An 18,490-nucleotide genomic window follows, 5' to 3' on the forward strand; every position below is an offset into this window, starting at 1 on the left:
ATGTATGTCCTGAGGCTTGGAGATATTAAATAGTAACATATTTGAGGACTCACGAATAGCAAATTGAAGTGTGATCCTTGGTCTTCCTGATTCCAAAGCTTGTAACCCTTCCCCTGCACCTCACGTCCACAAAAAATTCGGAACTTTTCTGCTGTTCCAGACAAAGGGTTTCATCAAAAATGTTGTGACTTACACTAAATTTTACATTAGAGTAGATGTTATTTCCCCAGAATCCTGGCTTGTATGCTAAAGTTCATACTTCAATTTAGAGATTAAATAGCAATAATAACTACAGATGTCTGATTTGATTCAGCACTATTAAAGACAAACAATTTTCAGCACTTTGAATGTGTAGGCAGGTACTTTGTAAAACTCAGCTAAATAAGCAAATTGTCGATTGTTCATAGAGCTTCATGCTAGCCAGAACATAGTCTTTTTACAAGAGCATTTTGAATGTGTGAAAATGCAGGAATGGAGATGTGATTTTTTTCTTTTTAAGGAGCAGTGATGGAGCTCTGGCGAGCTCTCTATCAGCACCTCTGACCACTCAGGCTCAGGCAGAGCAGCTGCCAGTTGTGTGCCTGGGGCCAGGTATCTGGTAAACCTACCTTCATGCAGTCATCTGCCACAACAAAGCTCCTGCTGGGCTTTAGAAGTTTATAGTCAATAGCATCCTCTCTACATTGAATTGCATGCTTATTATCTGTTTCTTATATGAGCACTATTTAGTCGTTCATTTTGCTCATGATCTGAAATACTTTCCCTTCTCCTAAAAATAACTCCAATTTAAATGATTTTGATGCAGCAGCATCTGATTTTTGGTGAGTTTGCATATGCCCGGCTGTCTGTGTTCAGTTCTGTTACTTTTTCTGGCCTTGTGCACATGGCTTCTCTGTGAACCATCATGGGTGCCTATGTAAGGAGAAATGAAACAGAAGGGTGGCTCACACACGCAAAGGAGGGTACTCTTGTCTTGAGTACCTGACCCTGGAACCCCTCAAGCCTACACTGATACAAAAACAGAAAGACCCTTGAATGCCTTTTGACTCTGGCTCACTGAACGTTTTGACACGTTTAGCATCTTGGGATAAAGGAAACACATAGGTCAGGACATCCCTGGTATTACAATGGGCTAGGGTTAGGTTTCTTACCAGCGTTTTCTTTTTATATAATTGTTTCATTGTTGTTGTTTTTTTAAGTTCTGGGGTACATGTGCAGGATGCGCAGGTTTGTTACATAGGTAAATGGGTGCCATGGTGGTTTGCTGCACCACCTAGGTGATAGCATGCCTTAGCTCTCTTTTCCTTAATGCTCCCCCTCCCCTCCCCTCACAGGCCCCGGTAAGTGTTGTTCCTCTCCCTGTGTCTTGGTGTTCTCATCGTTCAGCTCCCACTTGTAAGTGAGAACATGCGGTGTTTGGTTTTCTATTCCTGTGTTAGTTTGCTGAGTATAATGGCTTTCAGGTTCATCCATATCCCTGCCACGGACATGATCTTGTTCCTTTTTATAGCTGCATAGTATTCCATGGTGTATATGTAGCAGAGTTTTTACTAATGATTTGTAGAGCAAAGTCCTGCCGCATGGGGCCTTGATGTAACTTCAATTCATGTTGTGAGTTGACAGAGCACAGTGACTCTCCTATGCTTGCCCTTGGGAAAGGGTGATGATGTTATTGTGATTATTCTGTGTCAGTTACTCTTCTATGTACTCTATAAACATTTTTTTAGGTTTTTACTAAAGCCTTTCACTGGCATCCAAACCACACTAATGAGCCTTCTTTTTGTGAATGACCTTGGGACTGTGAGCAGAGAGTTATTTCATTGTTCTTCCTATCATCATTATTATTACTTTGTGCAGTGTATCACACCATTTTCAAAATGTCTTTTGGTCATCACACGAATATCACTGTGAGGTAGTTACAGCAGTACATGTTGTATGGTTATTAATGGTGGTACTGGGTAAGAACACTCACTCCAGAGCCAGACTGCCTGGCTTTGCATCCTGGTCCCACCAGTTCTATGACTGTAAAGGAGTTATAAAATCTCTCCAGGCCTCAGTTTTCTCATTTATAAAGTAAGGATAATAATACTTTCAGCCTTCTTAGGTTATTGTGATACAAATTGACTAAATCTTAATGGAGTATGTAAAAGAGGAATTGACACAGAGTAATCAAAATAACATCATCACCAACACTGCCATCAATGTCAGCACAGCAGCAGTATCACCATCATCACAACCATATCACGATTACCATCATCATCACTGTCTTCATCATTGTCATCACTGTCACCATCATTACCATCTTCACCATCATCATCCACCACTACCATCACTACCATCATTATCATCATCACCATAGTCATCACCACCCCACCAGCACCACCACCATCATCATCATCACCATCACCACCACCACCGCCATCACCATCATCATCACCATCACCATCACCATTATCACCATAGTCATCACCACCCCACCAGCACCACCACCATCACCATCACCACCATCATCATTATCATCACCATCATCACCACCACCACCACCATCACCACCGTCATCATTATCATCACCATCATCACCATCACCAGCACCACCACCCACCATCATCATCATCACCATCACCACCACCACCACCATCACCATCATCATCATCATCACCATCACCATTATCACCATAGTCATCACCACCCCACCAGCAGCACCACCATCACCATCATCATCACCATGACTACCACCACCACCATCACCACCGTCATCATTATCACCATCATCACCATCACCACCACCACCACCCACCATCATCATCACCACCATCACTACTACCACCAGCACCACCACCATCATCATCATCATCACCACCACCACCATCACCATCACCGTCATCATCATCACCATCACCATTATCACCATAGTCATCATCACCCCACCAGCACCACCACCACCATCATCACCATCACCACAACCACCATCACTGTCATCATCATCACCATCACTATTATCACCATAGTCATCACCACCCCACCAGCACCACCACCGTCATCATTATCATCACCATCACCACCACCACCATCCACTGTCATCATCACCATCACTACCACCACCACCACCACCACCACCATCATCATCTCTGCTTTACAATAGAGGTTCCAAGAGCTTGTGATCTGCCTACGATTCCATTTCCAGTACAGGCTGGGCTAAACACTCAAGTTCAGGTGTCATGGATCCAAAAAAAAAAGGACTTTTTTTCCTCTTGGTCTTTCTTTTATTACACAGCAACATGAAAATGTATTCTTGTTATAAAGGGTTGAGATGATATGACAACAAAGGAAAATGTGAGGGTTCCCTTCCTTTACTTCTTCCCAGCTCTCACCTCTTGCTCCAAAGGTAACCACAGCAAACTAGTTGATGTGCTTCTCGCTGTCTTCTCTCTGGGAAGGACACACATATAAGATCAATATACATATTCATGTGTGTCCTTGTTGACATAAATAATCATAAGAGTGCCTGTCTTACAAAATGGATGAGGAGGTTGAAGAAAATTATGCTTTTTAAAGCACTTTACATGGTGCCAGGCAATATACTAAGTTCCTAATAGTGCTCTCATCAACGGCAGGGGTAAGTTCAATTATTTCTACCCATTTTATTGACATGGAAGCTAAAGATTAGAGAGATTGTCACCTGTGGCACAAAGTCACATAATACTGAAACTGGATTTGAATCCAGTCAGACTTGCCTCAGTGTCTCAATAGCTTTGGCCACTAGGTTATGTGGTTATTTTATAGGCATTATTTTTCCACTTGGTTTTTTTCTTTTAGTAATATTAGCTTGAGCTGTTTCCACGTGTGTAGATATGAGTTTACATCATTCTTTAAATGGCTACATGTGATTCAGTACTTCTTTATTGGGGTTGTTTTCTGGTTTTGTTGGTGTTGTTATTTGTTTTGGTTTGTTTTTGAGATGGGGTCTTGCTCTGTCGCCCAGGCTGGAGTGCAGTGGCGTGATCTCAGCTCACTGCAGCCTCAGCCTCCTGGGCTCAAGCAGTCCTCCTACCTCAGCCTCCAAGTAGCTGTGATTACAGGCATAAATCACCATGCCTGGCTAATTTCATTTTTTTGTAGAGATAAGGTCTCACTATTTTGCTTAGGCAGGATAGTTTTAAACTCCCGGACTCAAGTGAGCCTACTGCCTAGCCCTCCCAAAGGGCTGGGATTAGAGGCATGAGCTACCACACCTGGCCTGGAATTGATATTTGTATAGGTTGTGACTTAGGAATCTAGATTTATGTTTCTCTAAGCAAAGATCCAGTTGTCCCCTCTAGTTATTGAATAATCCATTCTTTCAGCTCATTTGAAGCATCACCTTTATCATAAACTGAATTTCCTTGTATGTATGGCTGTGCATCTGGTTCCTCTTTTCTGTACTGTTGACTTATTTTCTACTCCCACGCCCATACTTAAGTACTTTAATTATTTTAGACTTAGAAAAAAATTTTATGACAGGAAGGGAAAATCCTTCCTTATTGCTGTTCTCTTTCACACACAAAAATGTATTTTTGGGGTGAGCATTTATTCTGTCACGTAAACTTATAGAAGCAGCCTGTCAAGGTCTATAGAGAAAATTCCTGTGGGTATTTAGACTGGGAGTGTGTTGCATTAATAGGTTCATATTTGATAAATCAGCATCTTAATATTTAGATTCCCCATCTAGAAATATAATACATTTCTGTTTAGATCTTTTATGTTCATCAGTTAAGTTCCATAATTTGCTTTATGTAGATCTTGCATTGGAGGGTTTATTAGTTGTTATTACAAATGGGATCCCATTTTCCCATTACATTTACTTAATTTTTATTGCTAGTGAATAGGAAACAATAATTTTTATATATTAATCTTTTATCTAGCCACATGAGTCAATTTTTGTATTTGTGATCTTTATACTTCTTTTTCTTGACATGACATTGGCAAGAAGGAAAACGTAAGGTGTAAAAGTGTACACCTTTGTCTTGTTCCTGTCTTCAGCGAGAATGCTTGTAAGGTTTTACCACTAAATATGATAAATACACTTTATCAGCTTGAAGACATTTCTTTCTATTTGTAGCTTACCAAGCAATATGCTTTTCACTGCAGACTACACCATGCTCTTGTCAAGGGACCTTTATTTTTTCACTTAACGTTTTCCTTGAGAGTCCAGAGACTGCCCAGACTAACTTGGACCTCCCAGCACTGGCATCGTAGCTGAGTCAACCTAGTTTAGAACTGAGTGCTTAGGATTGAGTAATGTCTTCTTTCTTCCTCCTTTCTGCTCACGTTTGACTTCAGATGTACCATGGGCAGGAGCTACTTTGTGTTGATATTTCCTGCCTTCTCTCACCATTCTCGCCCCAGCCCTACCCTTCCTGCAGCAGAAAAGTAAAAAATTTTACAAATAAATAAAAAGTGGCATGTGGACATGGACAAGAGCACCACTTCTGGAATTTTCTGGCAGGCACTACTAAAAAGATTTTTATTTTTGACTTTAAGTAACTTCAACTCTTTTTTTCCACCTGATTATCTTGAGTGGCTAACCACCACCTCATGCTCTGGTTGCTAAGCGGATCTTGTAGTTTCTACAGGAAGGTATGAGAAAGGAATTACCACCTGACATCTGATTTCCTGTTGCAGTTTCATGCAGGTTCTGATGCAGGATGCAGCCATTTTTAACTCTTTCTCGGTCACTGACTTGTACATGGTTAATGCAGATGAACTTTTTTGGTGGTGGAGTGATGAAGATGATTTAATCACAGAGTATATCTGAGAGTTTTTAGGTGGTGATGATTTTTTGCTAGACTGTAAATGAGAGGATTTGTTCTTGTCAGGCACGCATTTGGAACATGACTCTAATGTGACTTGGCACCTGTCTAGAAAATTGTCCCTGTGTCCAGTGACACTTTGCTTTGGGGAAGTCAACACCTGCTGTGATGGCATCTGTCATATTTAGGAATGTGAAATGTGCATGAATAATGCACAGCCACCTTAGTAAAATGCTTTCTCCAGAAAACTCTTCGTGTAAGCCACTGGCAAAAGATTGTTGCAAGCTACATAGAAGAGACTTTGGGTTCTTTTTGAGATAAAAACAGTAGATGATGTATTTTACTATAGCTGTTCTCACTTGACGCAAGTGGGGTTGATTTTATTATTTTCAGATTGTTTAGCCAAGAAACCAAGAACCTGCTAAATATAAGGGCCGTTATTTTTGGTTGGTTTGTTAGAAACAGCATTAGCCCCCAGCAAGGTGGGGTTTTGGGGGAATGGAGTGACTCATCTCAGGCATAGGGTGTGTGTGTTACTGGCAGCCATCTAGGTCGAGAGAGAGGCATAGAAGCAAGAAACACTGAGAGGCAAGGCAACCCCACCAGGCAGGCATGAGTAGCTGGCTTTTGAGCCCCTCCCAGTCAGTGAAGTTGACTTTAGCTTCCAGGGCTGTTCGTGTAGGAAGTTTGGTCAATTAGACAGTTATTTTTCCTTTTTTAGCATCTTCTCTTTTCTTCTAAATCCTCAAGTCCAGAAAAGATTCTGAAATCCATGAGAAGGAGTAAACTCAACCTTCCCTACCTTTTCTCTTGCAGGCAGGTGACAAACATTACCACCCCAGCTGTGCACGATGCAGCAGATGCAACCAGATGTTCACAGAAGGAGAGGAAATGTATCTTCAAGGTGAGGTGGACTCAAGAACACTAGACGTTTTTCCTGCTGGGGGAAAGGAAATCTTGCTATGTTTGTTTGATTGTTTTTAGAGAAGGAGGCATGTTATTAGCTGTGAGACTACCCAAATCCAAGATGATTGCGGCCAAAAGTTACCTCATCAGTTAGTATTAATCGGCCAAGCAATTGACATGCTGGCAGTGAGCCCCTGAGGCTGTTCACGAATGAACTTGTGATGCTGCCTTAATCAAATGAATAGGACTTGACACTTGATGCCTCGGATGTGGGGGAAGAGTGGAAATCAGCAATACCTCCTCTCCAACTTTCCCCGGGAATATGCTTAGGAAGCAAAAGATTAAAAGAGAGAAAGAATTTCTAGAAATTTCTAGAAATGTTACTTATTTGATGGCTACTTTTTTTCTCCTTTCACTTCCCTATGAAAAGGTTTTTTTTTTTTTTTTTTTTTTTTTTTTTTTTTTTTTTTTTTTTTTTTTTTTTTTTTTTTTTTTTTTTTTTTTTTTTTTTTATGAGGGCTCCCAGGCTGCTATTCTCTGTAATTTCAAGAAGAAAATCTCACGTTTGATGAATTATGTCACAGACTTGTTTCACCGCATTAAGATGACTAGCTCTTATGTTGAGAGAAAGACACAGAGAGAATGGGGGATAACAAGAGAACCCACTCTCTGAAAGATAAATTTCTGGTGTCAAGGAAGTATTTATTACCAGGGAGCCATTGGAATCCCAGCACTTTGGGAGGCTGAGTCGGGAAGATTGCTTGAGCTCAGGAGTTCAAGACCAGCCTGGGCAACATAAGGAATCCACAACTCTATTTTATATTATATATATTTAAATATAGATATGTATATAAATATGTGTATATATATATATACACAAATATATGTGTATATATACACATATATTTATATATGTATATATAAACAAATAAATATATTTAAATATATATAATTTTTTTTATATAAACCATATTATCATCCTATCGATCTTATTATCCATCCCCCCAAAACCACACCTCGTTGGGGGCTAATGCTGTTTCTAACAAACCAACCAAAAATGACCCCTGGGCCCTCTGCATTCAGAGGATTTCCTGTGCTTTGTACTCAGCTTTTGAGACAGAGTCAGTGCTGAAGGGGCCTATATGCCTGTCTGCTTTCTGTTTGTTTGATTTTTTTTGTTTGTTTATTTTGGCCCTGGGTTAAGAAGATGGATTCTGCTTTAAGAGAGGATTCTCTTCGAGTCAAACAGCACCTCTGTGTGAGCATTTTACTATTTTTAGCTGGAAAAGGAATTATTAATCAAACAAGGGTTTATCAGTAAAATTAGCAAAACCCGTAAGAGTGTCATTCATTCTGTTTTGGTAATTACTGGGTCTCAGCTGCCTGTGCATGTCATTTCTTGATTTCTCTTTGCACATAGCGCTAAGTGTACTTGTAATGAATGGTTTGCTTTGCTGTCTCAATTTTGTTTTTATGCAACTTAGAAAAGTCTACAGAAAGGATTCCTGAGTATTAAAGCAAAGCCTGGCTGCTCTCCCCTAAAAAAGGCTAGCTACGTGAGAAATTGACAAGCCAAACTTCCTTTGGGCTTTAGAATGATTGCTCTAAAAAATTGTGATTAAAAATATCATTGAATTTTGAAAGGCCCTATGAAGGCAAGTGACAAGCATCTGCCTCTGTGGCCTCATGCGGGATTTATGACACATTTTCCCAAGGACAACAGGCCTTACATCTGCAGTGACAATAGGCAGGTGTCACTTTGCATTTTTCAGCACAAGGCAGATTTATTCTTTATTTGTTTTGTGGGCTTAGATTTTAGCATGTCAATTCAAGCACTCAAAAAACAGAGACACGGGAGAGCCTATCAACCTTGTCTCTGCTAGAAACAGAGACTCAGAGGCTCCGGGTGCAGCTCTACACATTCAGAGTGGTTCTGCAGGCTGGAGAGAGAAGGTTTCAAGCTGTGCACGAATACAGCTATGAAGACATGGCTGGCTGTCAAGGCTGCATTTGGAATTCCAGGGATTGCTCTAAACCTGGAGCTGTGCTTCCGTAGTCTTTGCCTGCCCACTCGGCACATCTTTGAAGAAAGAGCAGTTTCATCTTCTTTAACATCTGATGTTGTGTCCGAGTCACATTCCTTGTGGGTCTGATCTCTGGAGAACAATGGTGCCATTGTGTGGAGACCCGGTATCCTGGCCAGTGGCTGCTGCTCAGCAGAACCTTCACAGTGAATGCATCTCCTGGGCCCGCACCTGACCCCCAGGCCCTCTGCATTCAGAGGGTTTCCTGTGCTTTGTAGTCAGCCTTTGAGCCAGAGTCAGTGCCGAAGGGACCTATACGTCTGCCTACTTTTTGCTTGTTTGATTTTTTGTTTATTTTGGCTCTGGGTTAAGAAGATGGATATAATGATTATTAAGTAAGGATTAAAGTATTATTCTGATATAAAATGTATTTTTTCTCGCCATTAATTTAATATTATTTTAGTGAAATAACTAAGGTGGTGTGAAGTAACTCAGGAGTTATTTTAATTTGGTAACTTTTCAAGTACGCCCAGGTCATTGCTTAAAGTTAAAGATAAATATTTTAGCAGGGCACAGTGGCTCACGCCTGTAATCTCAACACTTTGGGAGGCCGAGGCGGGTGGATCACTTGAGGTCAGAAGTTGGAGACCAGCCTGCCCAACATGGTGAAACCCCGTCTCTACTAAAAATACAAAAATCAGGGGGCCGGGTGCGGTGGCTCACGCCTGTAATCCCAGCACTTTGGGAGGCCGAGGCCGGTGGATCACTTGAGGTCAGAAGTTGGAGACCATCCTGGTCAACATGGTGAAACCCTGTCTCTACTAAAAATACAAAAATCAGCTGGGCATGGTGGTGCATGCCTGTAATCCCAGCTACTCGGGAGGCTGAGACAGGGGAATCGCTTGGGCCTGGGAAGCGGAGGCTGCAGTGAGCCCAGATTGTGCCACTTGCACTCCAACCTGGGGGACAGAGTGAGATGCTGTTTCAAAAAAAAAAAAAAAAAAAGAAAAAAGTGGTCAAGATTTAAACCATGAAATGTGGAAACTGATATTCATACTGTGAATCTTATTTATGTAACTTATGCTTTCAACATAGTAACTTTACTTTCTGAACTGCTCATTTAAGCTCTGCCCATCCCCGCACTTGAACTTGTCCTTACGTGGACGTATCAGCCTTACTCGTAATCATATAAATGATATTTTATAGGTATCTAGTCATACAAAATCATACGAGCAGGCCTTGGATTCTTACAAAATAAGAGCTTCTATTGGAGATAAGTGTTTTGCTGAATTCTGTGATGCTGGTACCGTGTGTAAAAGTGCTTCATAATCCGAGAAAGTGAGGCTATTGACCCAGGAACAGAAAACAACACCTAAATAGTTACTTTACTAGTTTAAAAGCAAAGACTTTTTAGAAAATTACGTAAAAGGTTGAAGGCCAAAGGACATTTTTGGATTTCTAGTATAACTTTCACCCTTTCTATTAGTTTGTTTAATTTCTGATTTCTGTGTAGGTGACTATGTATAATTGAATCAGTGAAAAATTCAGTAAGTTTTGCTTCTGGATATAGACTCTCTGGTTTACTTTATTCCCCTCAACTAACCTCCTTGGTTGTTTTGATGTGATATAAACAATGGCTATTATTTTTTAAATTAAATGCAGCTTGTAGTAAGCACTCAGGCATTCCTTTTAAAGGATGATAATATGGTTTAAAAATAATAAGACATGATTAAGAAATAAATATGTCTTGCATCAACAGACTCATGCCCAGTTAGTGGTCTCTGCGGTCTAGAATTATGACCTTTATCCAACAAGCTTGGGCTAGATCAGAAAAACTCACGTAGACTTTGGACATGTCTGATTTTTCTGTGTTGTGATTCACTTGGGCATGAAGCAATAACACCTTCCCGTGTTGGGGAAAGACGGCTAGGAGCCTTTCTCAGAAGTGCTCTAAGAGGACTTTGCATCTTGCCATTTTCTTGGCTCTTAGCAGTGCATTCTGTCTCCTCAGGTTCCACCGTTTGGCATCCCGACTGTAAGCAATCTACGAAGACCGAGGAAAAGCTGCGGGTAAGGGAACAATGAGAATGTGAAGCCAGGTGCATTTGTAGGCCCCGTGCTCATGGTCACTAATTCTTGGGGCTCGGGTTTAGGTGAAATGACTTTTTACTGACTTTTTTCTTAGCAACTAAGTTCAAAGGCCATTTGGCTAGGGAAGGGGATCCCCTCTTACCTTAAATGTATTGTGGGTTTTGTTCTAAATGCTCGTGTTAAACAAAGTAAGCCTTGGCCTCACTAGTCAGCTTCTTAGAAAAGCATTCAAGGGAAAAGTCAAACCATGCAGATGAGAAAACAGTGACCTATCAAGTGCTAGCTGCAGCATCTGCTGACCTCACCAGGCTTTTTTGGTACTGAATCTATAATGCAGGACTCCGACCCCAGCCCTACATCCATTGCTTACATTTTACTGACCTCTCCTTTTACTGCATCCAAATTCACCAGAAGAGACTCTCAAAGCTGATGCCCTGTCAGATAAAACCTTTGGGGAAAATAATGATGAACCAAGATAGGTAAATTAGTTAATTCTCAGAACAAGAACACCTCCAGATGGCAATATTTTATGTTTTAGAAGCAAAGAGCTGCACACAGTCATAAAACCACGATCATAATCTCTGTCATGTTCAGATGCCCATTTTTCACGTGGGCTAGTAAGTATTTTTCAGTGCAATAATCAGACCGAAGGAATCCCAGTGCTCAGGTTAACCTAACTTAGTGATACCTGGGGAAAAACTGGAGTTTGACTTCACCCTATTTACTGTCTCAGAGAAAAGAATGGCCTGGATTTATTTTGGAGGCCAGACTCTAGTGCATAGTATAATCTCTTCTGCCATTAGCAGGCACCAGAAGCTATGTATGTGGCCCCAGCGGCAGCACAGCTGGTTTATTGAAGGGGTCTAGTCACTGATGTGTGACTTGAGAAGGGCTGACTCAGCTTTGGAGCAGTGATTATCAGCGAGACCCATGTGCTCTGCCTTTTTTCATATCCCTTTGCCTGTCACCTTGGGAAATACAGCTGTTATTTTCCTCATGTGTTTGCTTTATTCCTTCAATGAGCCACACGTATACAGAGGAGATATTTTTCTTTCGTTTTTTGTTTTTTCCTTTTCCTCCTCAACTCGCGTCCATCAATCAGATGGAGACATTTTACCATTTGGATATTTCGGGAACTTGTCTTTTCCCTGTGACTCTGAACAAAAGCAGTGCTTTTAGAATGCACGGTTATTGTGAACATACTTAAGTGGAAGGAAAAAAAATACAACCACTCTTTGTCTGAATAATTGAATAAAGGTAAGAACAGCCAAAGAGGAATTTGGCCACCAATTTTAGGGTGGTTTTACTCTCTGTTTCTGACACACAGGCGCCTGAAGTCCATCAGCTGGACAGTCACATGCTGGCAGAGTCGCCCGGTTTGTGGACTCTAGACTCTGGGTTGTTTGAGAAACTATGAATGCTTTGGAAATGAGTTACCTTTATAAAATATGAGAATGTGAATGATAGTCCTTATTGTGACTGTTTTAATCATAAGAATGAAAAGTTCATAGCATAGCTTGGAGATGCTGCCCGGAAACCACCCAAGTAGCTATAGTAGTTTGTAGTCTCTCTCTAGTGTTGCCGTTAGGTTTTTTAATAATCATTTTTACTTCATCTCTGATGCAGTCTTTTGGGAGATGAAGAGAGGAATGCTAATGAGGCCAGACTGAGTGGAATGTGGGTCTTTTCTGTATCAGGATTGCTTGAGTTTGCAGATCATGTGACTCAAATGATTTTAAAACAACACTCTGATTACATCTTGATGGGAAACTCTTTGGATAAGCTTGTGAAAGCAACTAGTGAAATACTTCCACCCATTCTGGCCAACAGGAGCTATTGTTTTCTTCCTTTAATAAGCCTTCCAGAGAATTCTAAAGCTCTTCTTCTAAATCCGGCATTCACTACTTGGGAGGTCAGGACAGTGCTCTGGGTCACTGTCTTTGGAAAGCCCAGAAGTGAAGCAGCAGCTCCCATGTGCCCAGAGCCGGGGTTCACACTGATGTTGGTGGGGCTTAAAGGGAATAGGTTTTGAACAGAGAAATACGTCTTGTGCGCTCTTAAGGGTGTGTCTACACATCACAAATCTTAAGCCAAGATTTCCAAGCCTTTCACTACGTCACATTAGTGCAGTTTCCATAGCAAAATGAAAATGTTTTAAGACTCTTTCAGCAACCTCACTGAGTAATCCACATTTTTGATATTTAAAAACTCATGGGACATTTGTAACAACAGATTCTCAAGAATGTCTCTCAGTTGGCTTCACTGGCTTCTTATCCTTTATATATTATAAGAATGTCTAAGCCAAAATAAATGGAGAGGAATTGAAGGGGGTTGGAGCTTAGATAAATATACTGTAACTTGAAGACCAGTTAATATGTTTTTAAACATGGGCCCAAAAATTGACCCAAAAAATCCACATGTACACCAGTGAAAGAATCTCACTTGATGTTTACTATCAAGTTAGTTTTCCCTAAGGTTGTTTTTCTTAAAATACTATTTCTGAATTGAGGCTATTCCTGTGTTCATTCTTCCCTTTTCTCATGTTTCATGGCAGCCGCCAAACATTCGGCGTTCTCCATCCGATTTCTTTTATCCCAAAAGTCTGATTCGACGCACAGGACGGTCTCCATCTCTGCAGGTTGGCGCTGTGTCTCGGCTGGGGCTCAGCCGCTGTCCTGGGCCCAGGCTTCTGCCGCTTTTCCCCTGGGCTGCTTTTCTCACGTAACTTTTCAGCTCCTGCAGAAAGCGAATGCTTTTCTCACCCCACGAGCGCCTCTCACATTGACTCTGGCCGTTGTCTTCTTGGATGGATGTTTCATTTAGAGCAGCAGCTAAAGCTTTGTGTTTATTAAAGCAAGCACGTCAGAAGCTGCCTTTTGATCCTGTGTTGCCACGTTTGTTCGCTAAACAAGTGTCTGCTGAGTGCTCAGGTACAGAGCTGGGCTGGATGTGGCAGATCCAGCCTCATAGGCAAGAAAAGACAGATAAATAATTATAAGGTGGTACAGAAACTGGTCCCAGGATATGGATCACATAGGCCAAGCTCTTTGGAATGTCAGATGAGGAAAAGGTCTCAAGGGGCACTTCCTGGGAGAAGTGATCTTTGAGTTGATCTTCAGAGGCTGGGATTTGACCATGAGGGGATGAGGAGAAAGTGGTGGACCTGATGAGGAGATGTGAAGTGTGGAGCTGGGAAACGCAGTGCTTGGGTAGGGAATGGTGTGACTCAGGAAAGGAACAGTGAGCCTGGGCGCAATGGCTCATGCCTGTAATCCCAGCACTTTGGGAGGCCGGGGCAAGTGGATCACTTGAGGTCAGGAGTTTAAGACCACCCTGGCCAACATGGTGAAGCCCTGTCTCTACTAAAANATCGCCTGCAGTTTGTGAGACAACAGCAAGATTGCTTTGATCTAAAGACAGGGTTTGAGGCTGGGCACGGTGGTGGTAATCCCAGCACTTTGGGAGGCCAAGGTGGGCAGATCACTTTACATCAGGAGTTCGAGACCAGCCTGGCCAACACAGTGAAACCCCATCTCTACTAAAAATACAAAAATTAGCCAGGCATGGTCGTGGGTGCCTGTAATCCCAGCTCCTCAGCAGGCTGAGGCAGAATTGCTTGAACCCAGGAGGCGGAGGTTGCAGTGAGCCAAGATTGTGCCACTGCACTCCAGCCTGGGCAACAGAGTGAGACTCTGTCTCAAGAAAAAAAAGCAAAGGAACAGTTAAGTGGGAAAGAAAGAAACTGAGAACAGGCACCTACTCTAGAGTCTGAGGGATTATGTACAATCTCTTTTGCCCTCCCTAAGAGTTCCTTCGAGGTAGCTAATCTTATTCCCATTTTAGAGATGGGGAGACTGAGACCCATTGTAGTTAGGTAACTTCTCCAGAGTTACTCTACTAGTAAGTGGAAGAGCTAGGATTGGAACCCATGTTTCTGTGAGTCAATCACTCATATTCTTTCCACTATACTGCAAGGGGACAGTGAGAGCAAAACCTGAAAGAAAAGAAGAAGGAGAACATTAAATACTGGCTAAGGCTGTTGTCAGGAGGCCGCTGATGGAGTATAAGGAAGAGAGCAGTACCACCTGCCCAGTGTGTCCTGCAGGAAAAGGGAGAGGACTCAGCCAGCCCAGCAGAGGAACTGCCAGGCTGGAGATGATGCTACATGCACAGACCTGACCTTCTTTAGGGGTCTCTGAGAATCAGTGGAAACTTTGGCCTGTTAAACTAGATGCAACTTTCTCCAATCCAATCTTGGCCCAGATGAAACCTGTTCTCTTTCTCTGCTAACAATTCACAGTTGCACGGCAGCTCTTTCAGCTGGGCTGTGTGCCTGTACATTCTGTGCCTGTCAGAACCGCAAGAAGGAAAAGAAGAGTCTGAGTTTCTATTTTTGTTAAATCTTCACCTTCTTTCTTTAAAAATGGAAAAGACAGAAGTATAGTTTAGAGTAGAAGAGAACCTTTTAGAAGTCAATCCCCTGAGTTTCCTCATTGATAGAATGAAGTCAGATGGGCTGGGCATGATGGCGCAAGCCTGTAATCCCAGCACTTTGGGAGGCCAGTGGGGGCAGATCGCTAGAGCCCAGGAGTTTGACCAGCCTGGGCAACATGGCAAAACCCCATATATACCCCTCCAAAAATACAAAAATTAGTCAGGTGTGGTGGTGCACACCTGTACTCTTAGCCACTCAGAGGCTTAGGTGGGAGGATCACCTGAGCCTGGGGAGGCTGAGGCTGCAGTGAGCCAAGATTATGCCATTGCACTCCAGCCTGGGGGACAGAGTGAGACCCTGTCTCAAAAAAAAATTCAGACAGATACAGCAGCATGGCCGAAGCTGCATGGGCTGTTGGAAACAGCAAACTAACTGCACACTTAGCTTCTTGACCCCAGGCCTTGGCGCCTCGCATTGTCCCGTGATACCAGGTTCCTATGATATGATGTATTTTTCGTACAATTTTCATTCTATGTTAAAGTTTCGGCTCCAGTGGCAGAGTTTCCACACACAGTGAAATCAGTCTCATGAATCCAGAGGAACAAAGACTGTCCCCACTGCAAATGAGTGTTGCTCAGAATTAGTGCTTCCACTTAGCAAAAAGCCACTTTTTCAATAGTTTTTTTTTTTCCCAGTAGTATACTCTTAAATAATATCACATTTTGTTAGCCTATGGCTATAACCAAGTGATACATTTTCATGACTTGAGGAAAAATGCCATGATCAAGTGTGAAAATTTTTAGTTTGCCCCAGACCTTTAAGCTTAAGAGATTTGGAGTATCTTGAGAGAGAGAGAGAGAGAGAGAGATCTGTTTTCAATAACTTCTCTCCTCCTATCTTGTTGTTCAAAAGGAACACCTGATTCCTATTATCCCTCTGTAACTATCAATGAAGTCAGCTTTAGCTCTATCACAGAAAGTTGTAAGCAGCTTGGAGCCTGGCAGAGAAAATGGGCTGTGTGGCAAGTTCTCCCTTCACCCTTTGGCAATTGAAGAATGGCTTACCAGTACCTTTAAGATGCCAGAGAACTCCAAAGCAAGGCAGCTCTCAAGTCACAGATATTTTGATCTTTTAAGTACTTTGGCTACACAGCAGCTCATTTTCCACCACTTAAAATTGAGTACCCTTGGTTGTTAAACTGTCTTCCTTGCAGAGACATTCAGTACTCTGTGCCCCAGAAATAAGTCCTGGTTTTGTTGTAGAGGAAAATAAAATCTGTAGCAGGAAAGTCATTTTGTTATTTATATTGCGAATGAGCTCCATCTTTTCCTCTTGCCTCAATTACAGGTAAAAAAAAAATGTTGGAAATAGAATTACCTAAGAAAAACGTATGCTGGTCTCATTCACTTGGAAGTTTTCTATGAGTAGCACATTTTGTCTAGAGGTAAAATTTAGCACTAAGTCTGTGTAATTCGCTGTAGACAAAGCACATGGTATCCCAGGACCAAGTCTGTAATAATCTGGAGTGTGTCACTTGCTTTCGTTCTAAAAGGGAGTTTTTCTCAGCTATGCCTTTGGAGGTTAAAGCATGAACTGACTGACCTACAAAATGGGCATGACTCTTTTTCTTTGAAACTAATATTCACCTATTATAACAGATGCACTTGTCAAGCTATAATATACCAAACAAATACCATGTGTATATTTTTTAAAGGAGCTAATTTGAGGCTTTATGTATGTCTAGAACAAGCAGGTAATGTTAGTGATGTTTGATTTTTGTTTCGTTCATGTCATTACAATACATACTATTTTATTCCCGGCTTTCACTTCATTCAAGTATTTCATCCTTTTGAGCGTGTCTTTACAATTCATCAGACAGTTGAATGTAGAGGTGCAAAGATTTATACTGGAAAGATTTCATGTAGTAAAGTCTGATGGCATTTGTGAAACTGTCTCCAGCGAAGTGGTGTGTGCCCACAGCACCTCCTGCCTCCTCTTCACACATAAAATTCTTTTTTCCAAAAGAGTTGATTTCACTTTTTCTTTGCTTAGCAGCGGGCATTCAGTACATGCAGGCTTTAAAAGTATTCCTTCTTCTGCAGCTGTTGTCACCACCTTGTCTAGTGAACTTCGACAGAAACCCAAGGCAGGTACTGTCAGCATCAACGGGACTTAGTGTGAGGTGTCAGTCACCTTATGTCAGTAGTTGTCCTGCCGGTGTTCAAAAGTTCGTTCCTATCTAGTTGCCAGATGCCTGTAGATTCTCTCTCCTTCTTAGAGCATGGCTTTGAATAAATGCAAATTAGATGAATGTAGTTGTTGCATCCCTGCTCCTGCCGAATCAGGGGAGGGCAGGGGTCACAAAATGCTCCCCAGCACTGTCCTTCTAGGAGACCCGTGTGCATGGTGAACCATAAGGGAAAGTAAATGGAAAATGTCACTTCTCTACTTACTCATCAGGCAGAGCTCTGGTAAGTGTTTTAATGGCCAGTATTTGAAGAAGAGTAAGCACTTGAGTGGAACCAGAAGAGGATGTCTTCAATTAATTTTCATTCTGTGACTGTGCCTTCTGAATGGTAGGACAGACAATAAATCAAGGCATAGGGGAAGAATAGATGAAAGGTATTTAGAGGGTTTTTCAAAGAAATTTCATGAAGAAAACAAAAAGATGTGCTTTTTAAAGCATCTGGCTACTTATTCGTGATTAAATGCCATTTTTTCCCTCTCTTTTGTTGAACTGCTTGTCTTCTGGTGAAGTGTCTCTTTGGTAAAATTTTTTTTTTTTTGAGGAAAGTGAAAAACCTTGTTGAAATCAAAAGTAAAGACATGAAAGTGTGCTGGGGAAATAACTGTAGAGTAAATGGACCCCTTCTTCATGAGAGACTGAGTGAGGACGGCCATATCAACAAGAAGGTTCTTACCGAAGGCTCCTTTCTTCCCTTTGCCAAAATAAGTTTTCAACTATTTGCCGAATCTTATTGGCAAAATACATTGTGTGGTCACAACCATATATAATTATTTCTCTAACTACCTTGCCTGCCTTGTCCATCCCACCCCACCCCACCTCTGTGCCAAAGATGGCATCAGAAGATGCCAAAGATAACATCAAAAGAAAGAACTGAATTTTTCCAACTGCGCTTTCAAGTTGGTTTTTCTGCAAGGAAGAGGCACTTAAAGGAAAGTAAAAACATGATTTCTGCTTTTAGCGTGTTAACCAGCCCTTGCTGTTTCTTTTTTCTGTAGAA

At 41.6% G+C, this 18,490-nt stretch overlaps 1 protein-coding gene across 30 annotated transcripts in view; it reads left to right on the forward strand.

Annotated features, from left to right (window-relative positions):
• Nucleotides 1–18,490, forward strand: part of ABLIM1 (actin binding LIM protein 1) — a 344,682-nt gene that overhangs the window by 281,717 nt on the left and 44,475 nt on the right. For 29 of the 30 annotated variants that reach the window (XM_017543845.2, XM_017543842.2, XM_017543843.2 and 26 more), the window contains 2 exons: nt 6,606–6,693; nt 10,731–10,789. In XM_017543845.2, coding sequence (XP_017399334.1) covers nt 6,606–6,693; nt 10,731–10,789 — 147 coding nt within the window. Of the gene's footprint in view, nt 1–6,605; nt 6,694–10,730; nt 10,790–13,364; nt 13,449–18,490 lie in introns of all 30 variants that reach the window. The other variant, XM_017543826.2, reaches the window with a different exon arrangement.

Source organism: Cebus imitator, unplaced genomic scaffold, assembly GCF_001604975.1.
Source record: "Cebus imitator isolate Cc_AM_T3 unplaced genomic scaffold, Cebus_imitator-1.0 Scaffold161, whole genome shotgun sequence".
Lineage (NCBI taxonomy): Eukaryota > Metazoa > Chordata > Mammalia > Primates > Cebidae > Cebus > Cebus imitator.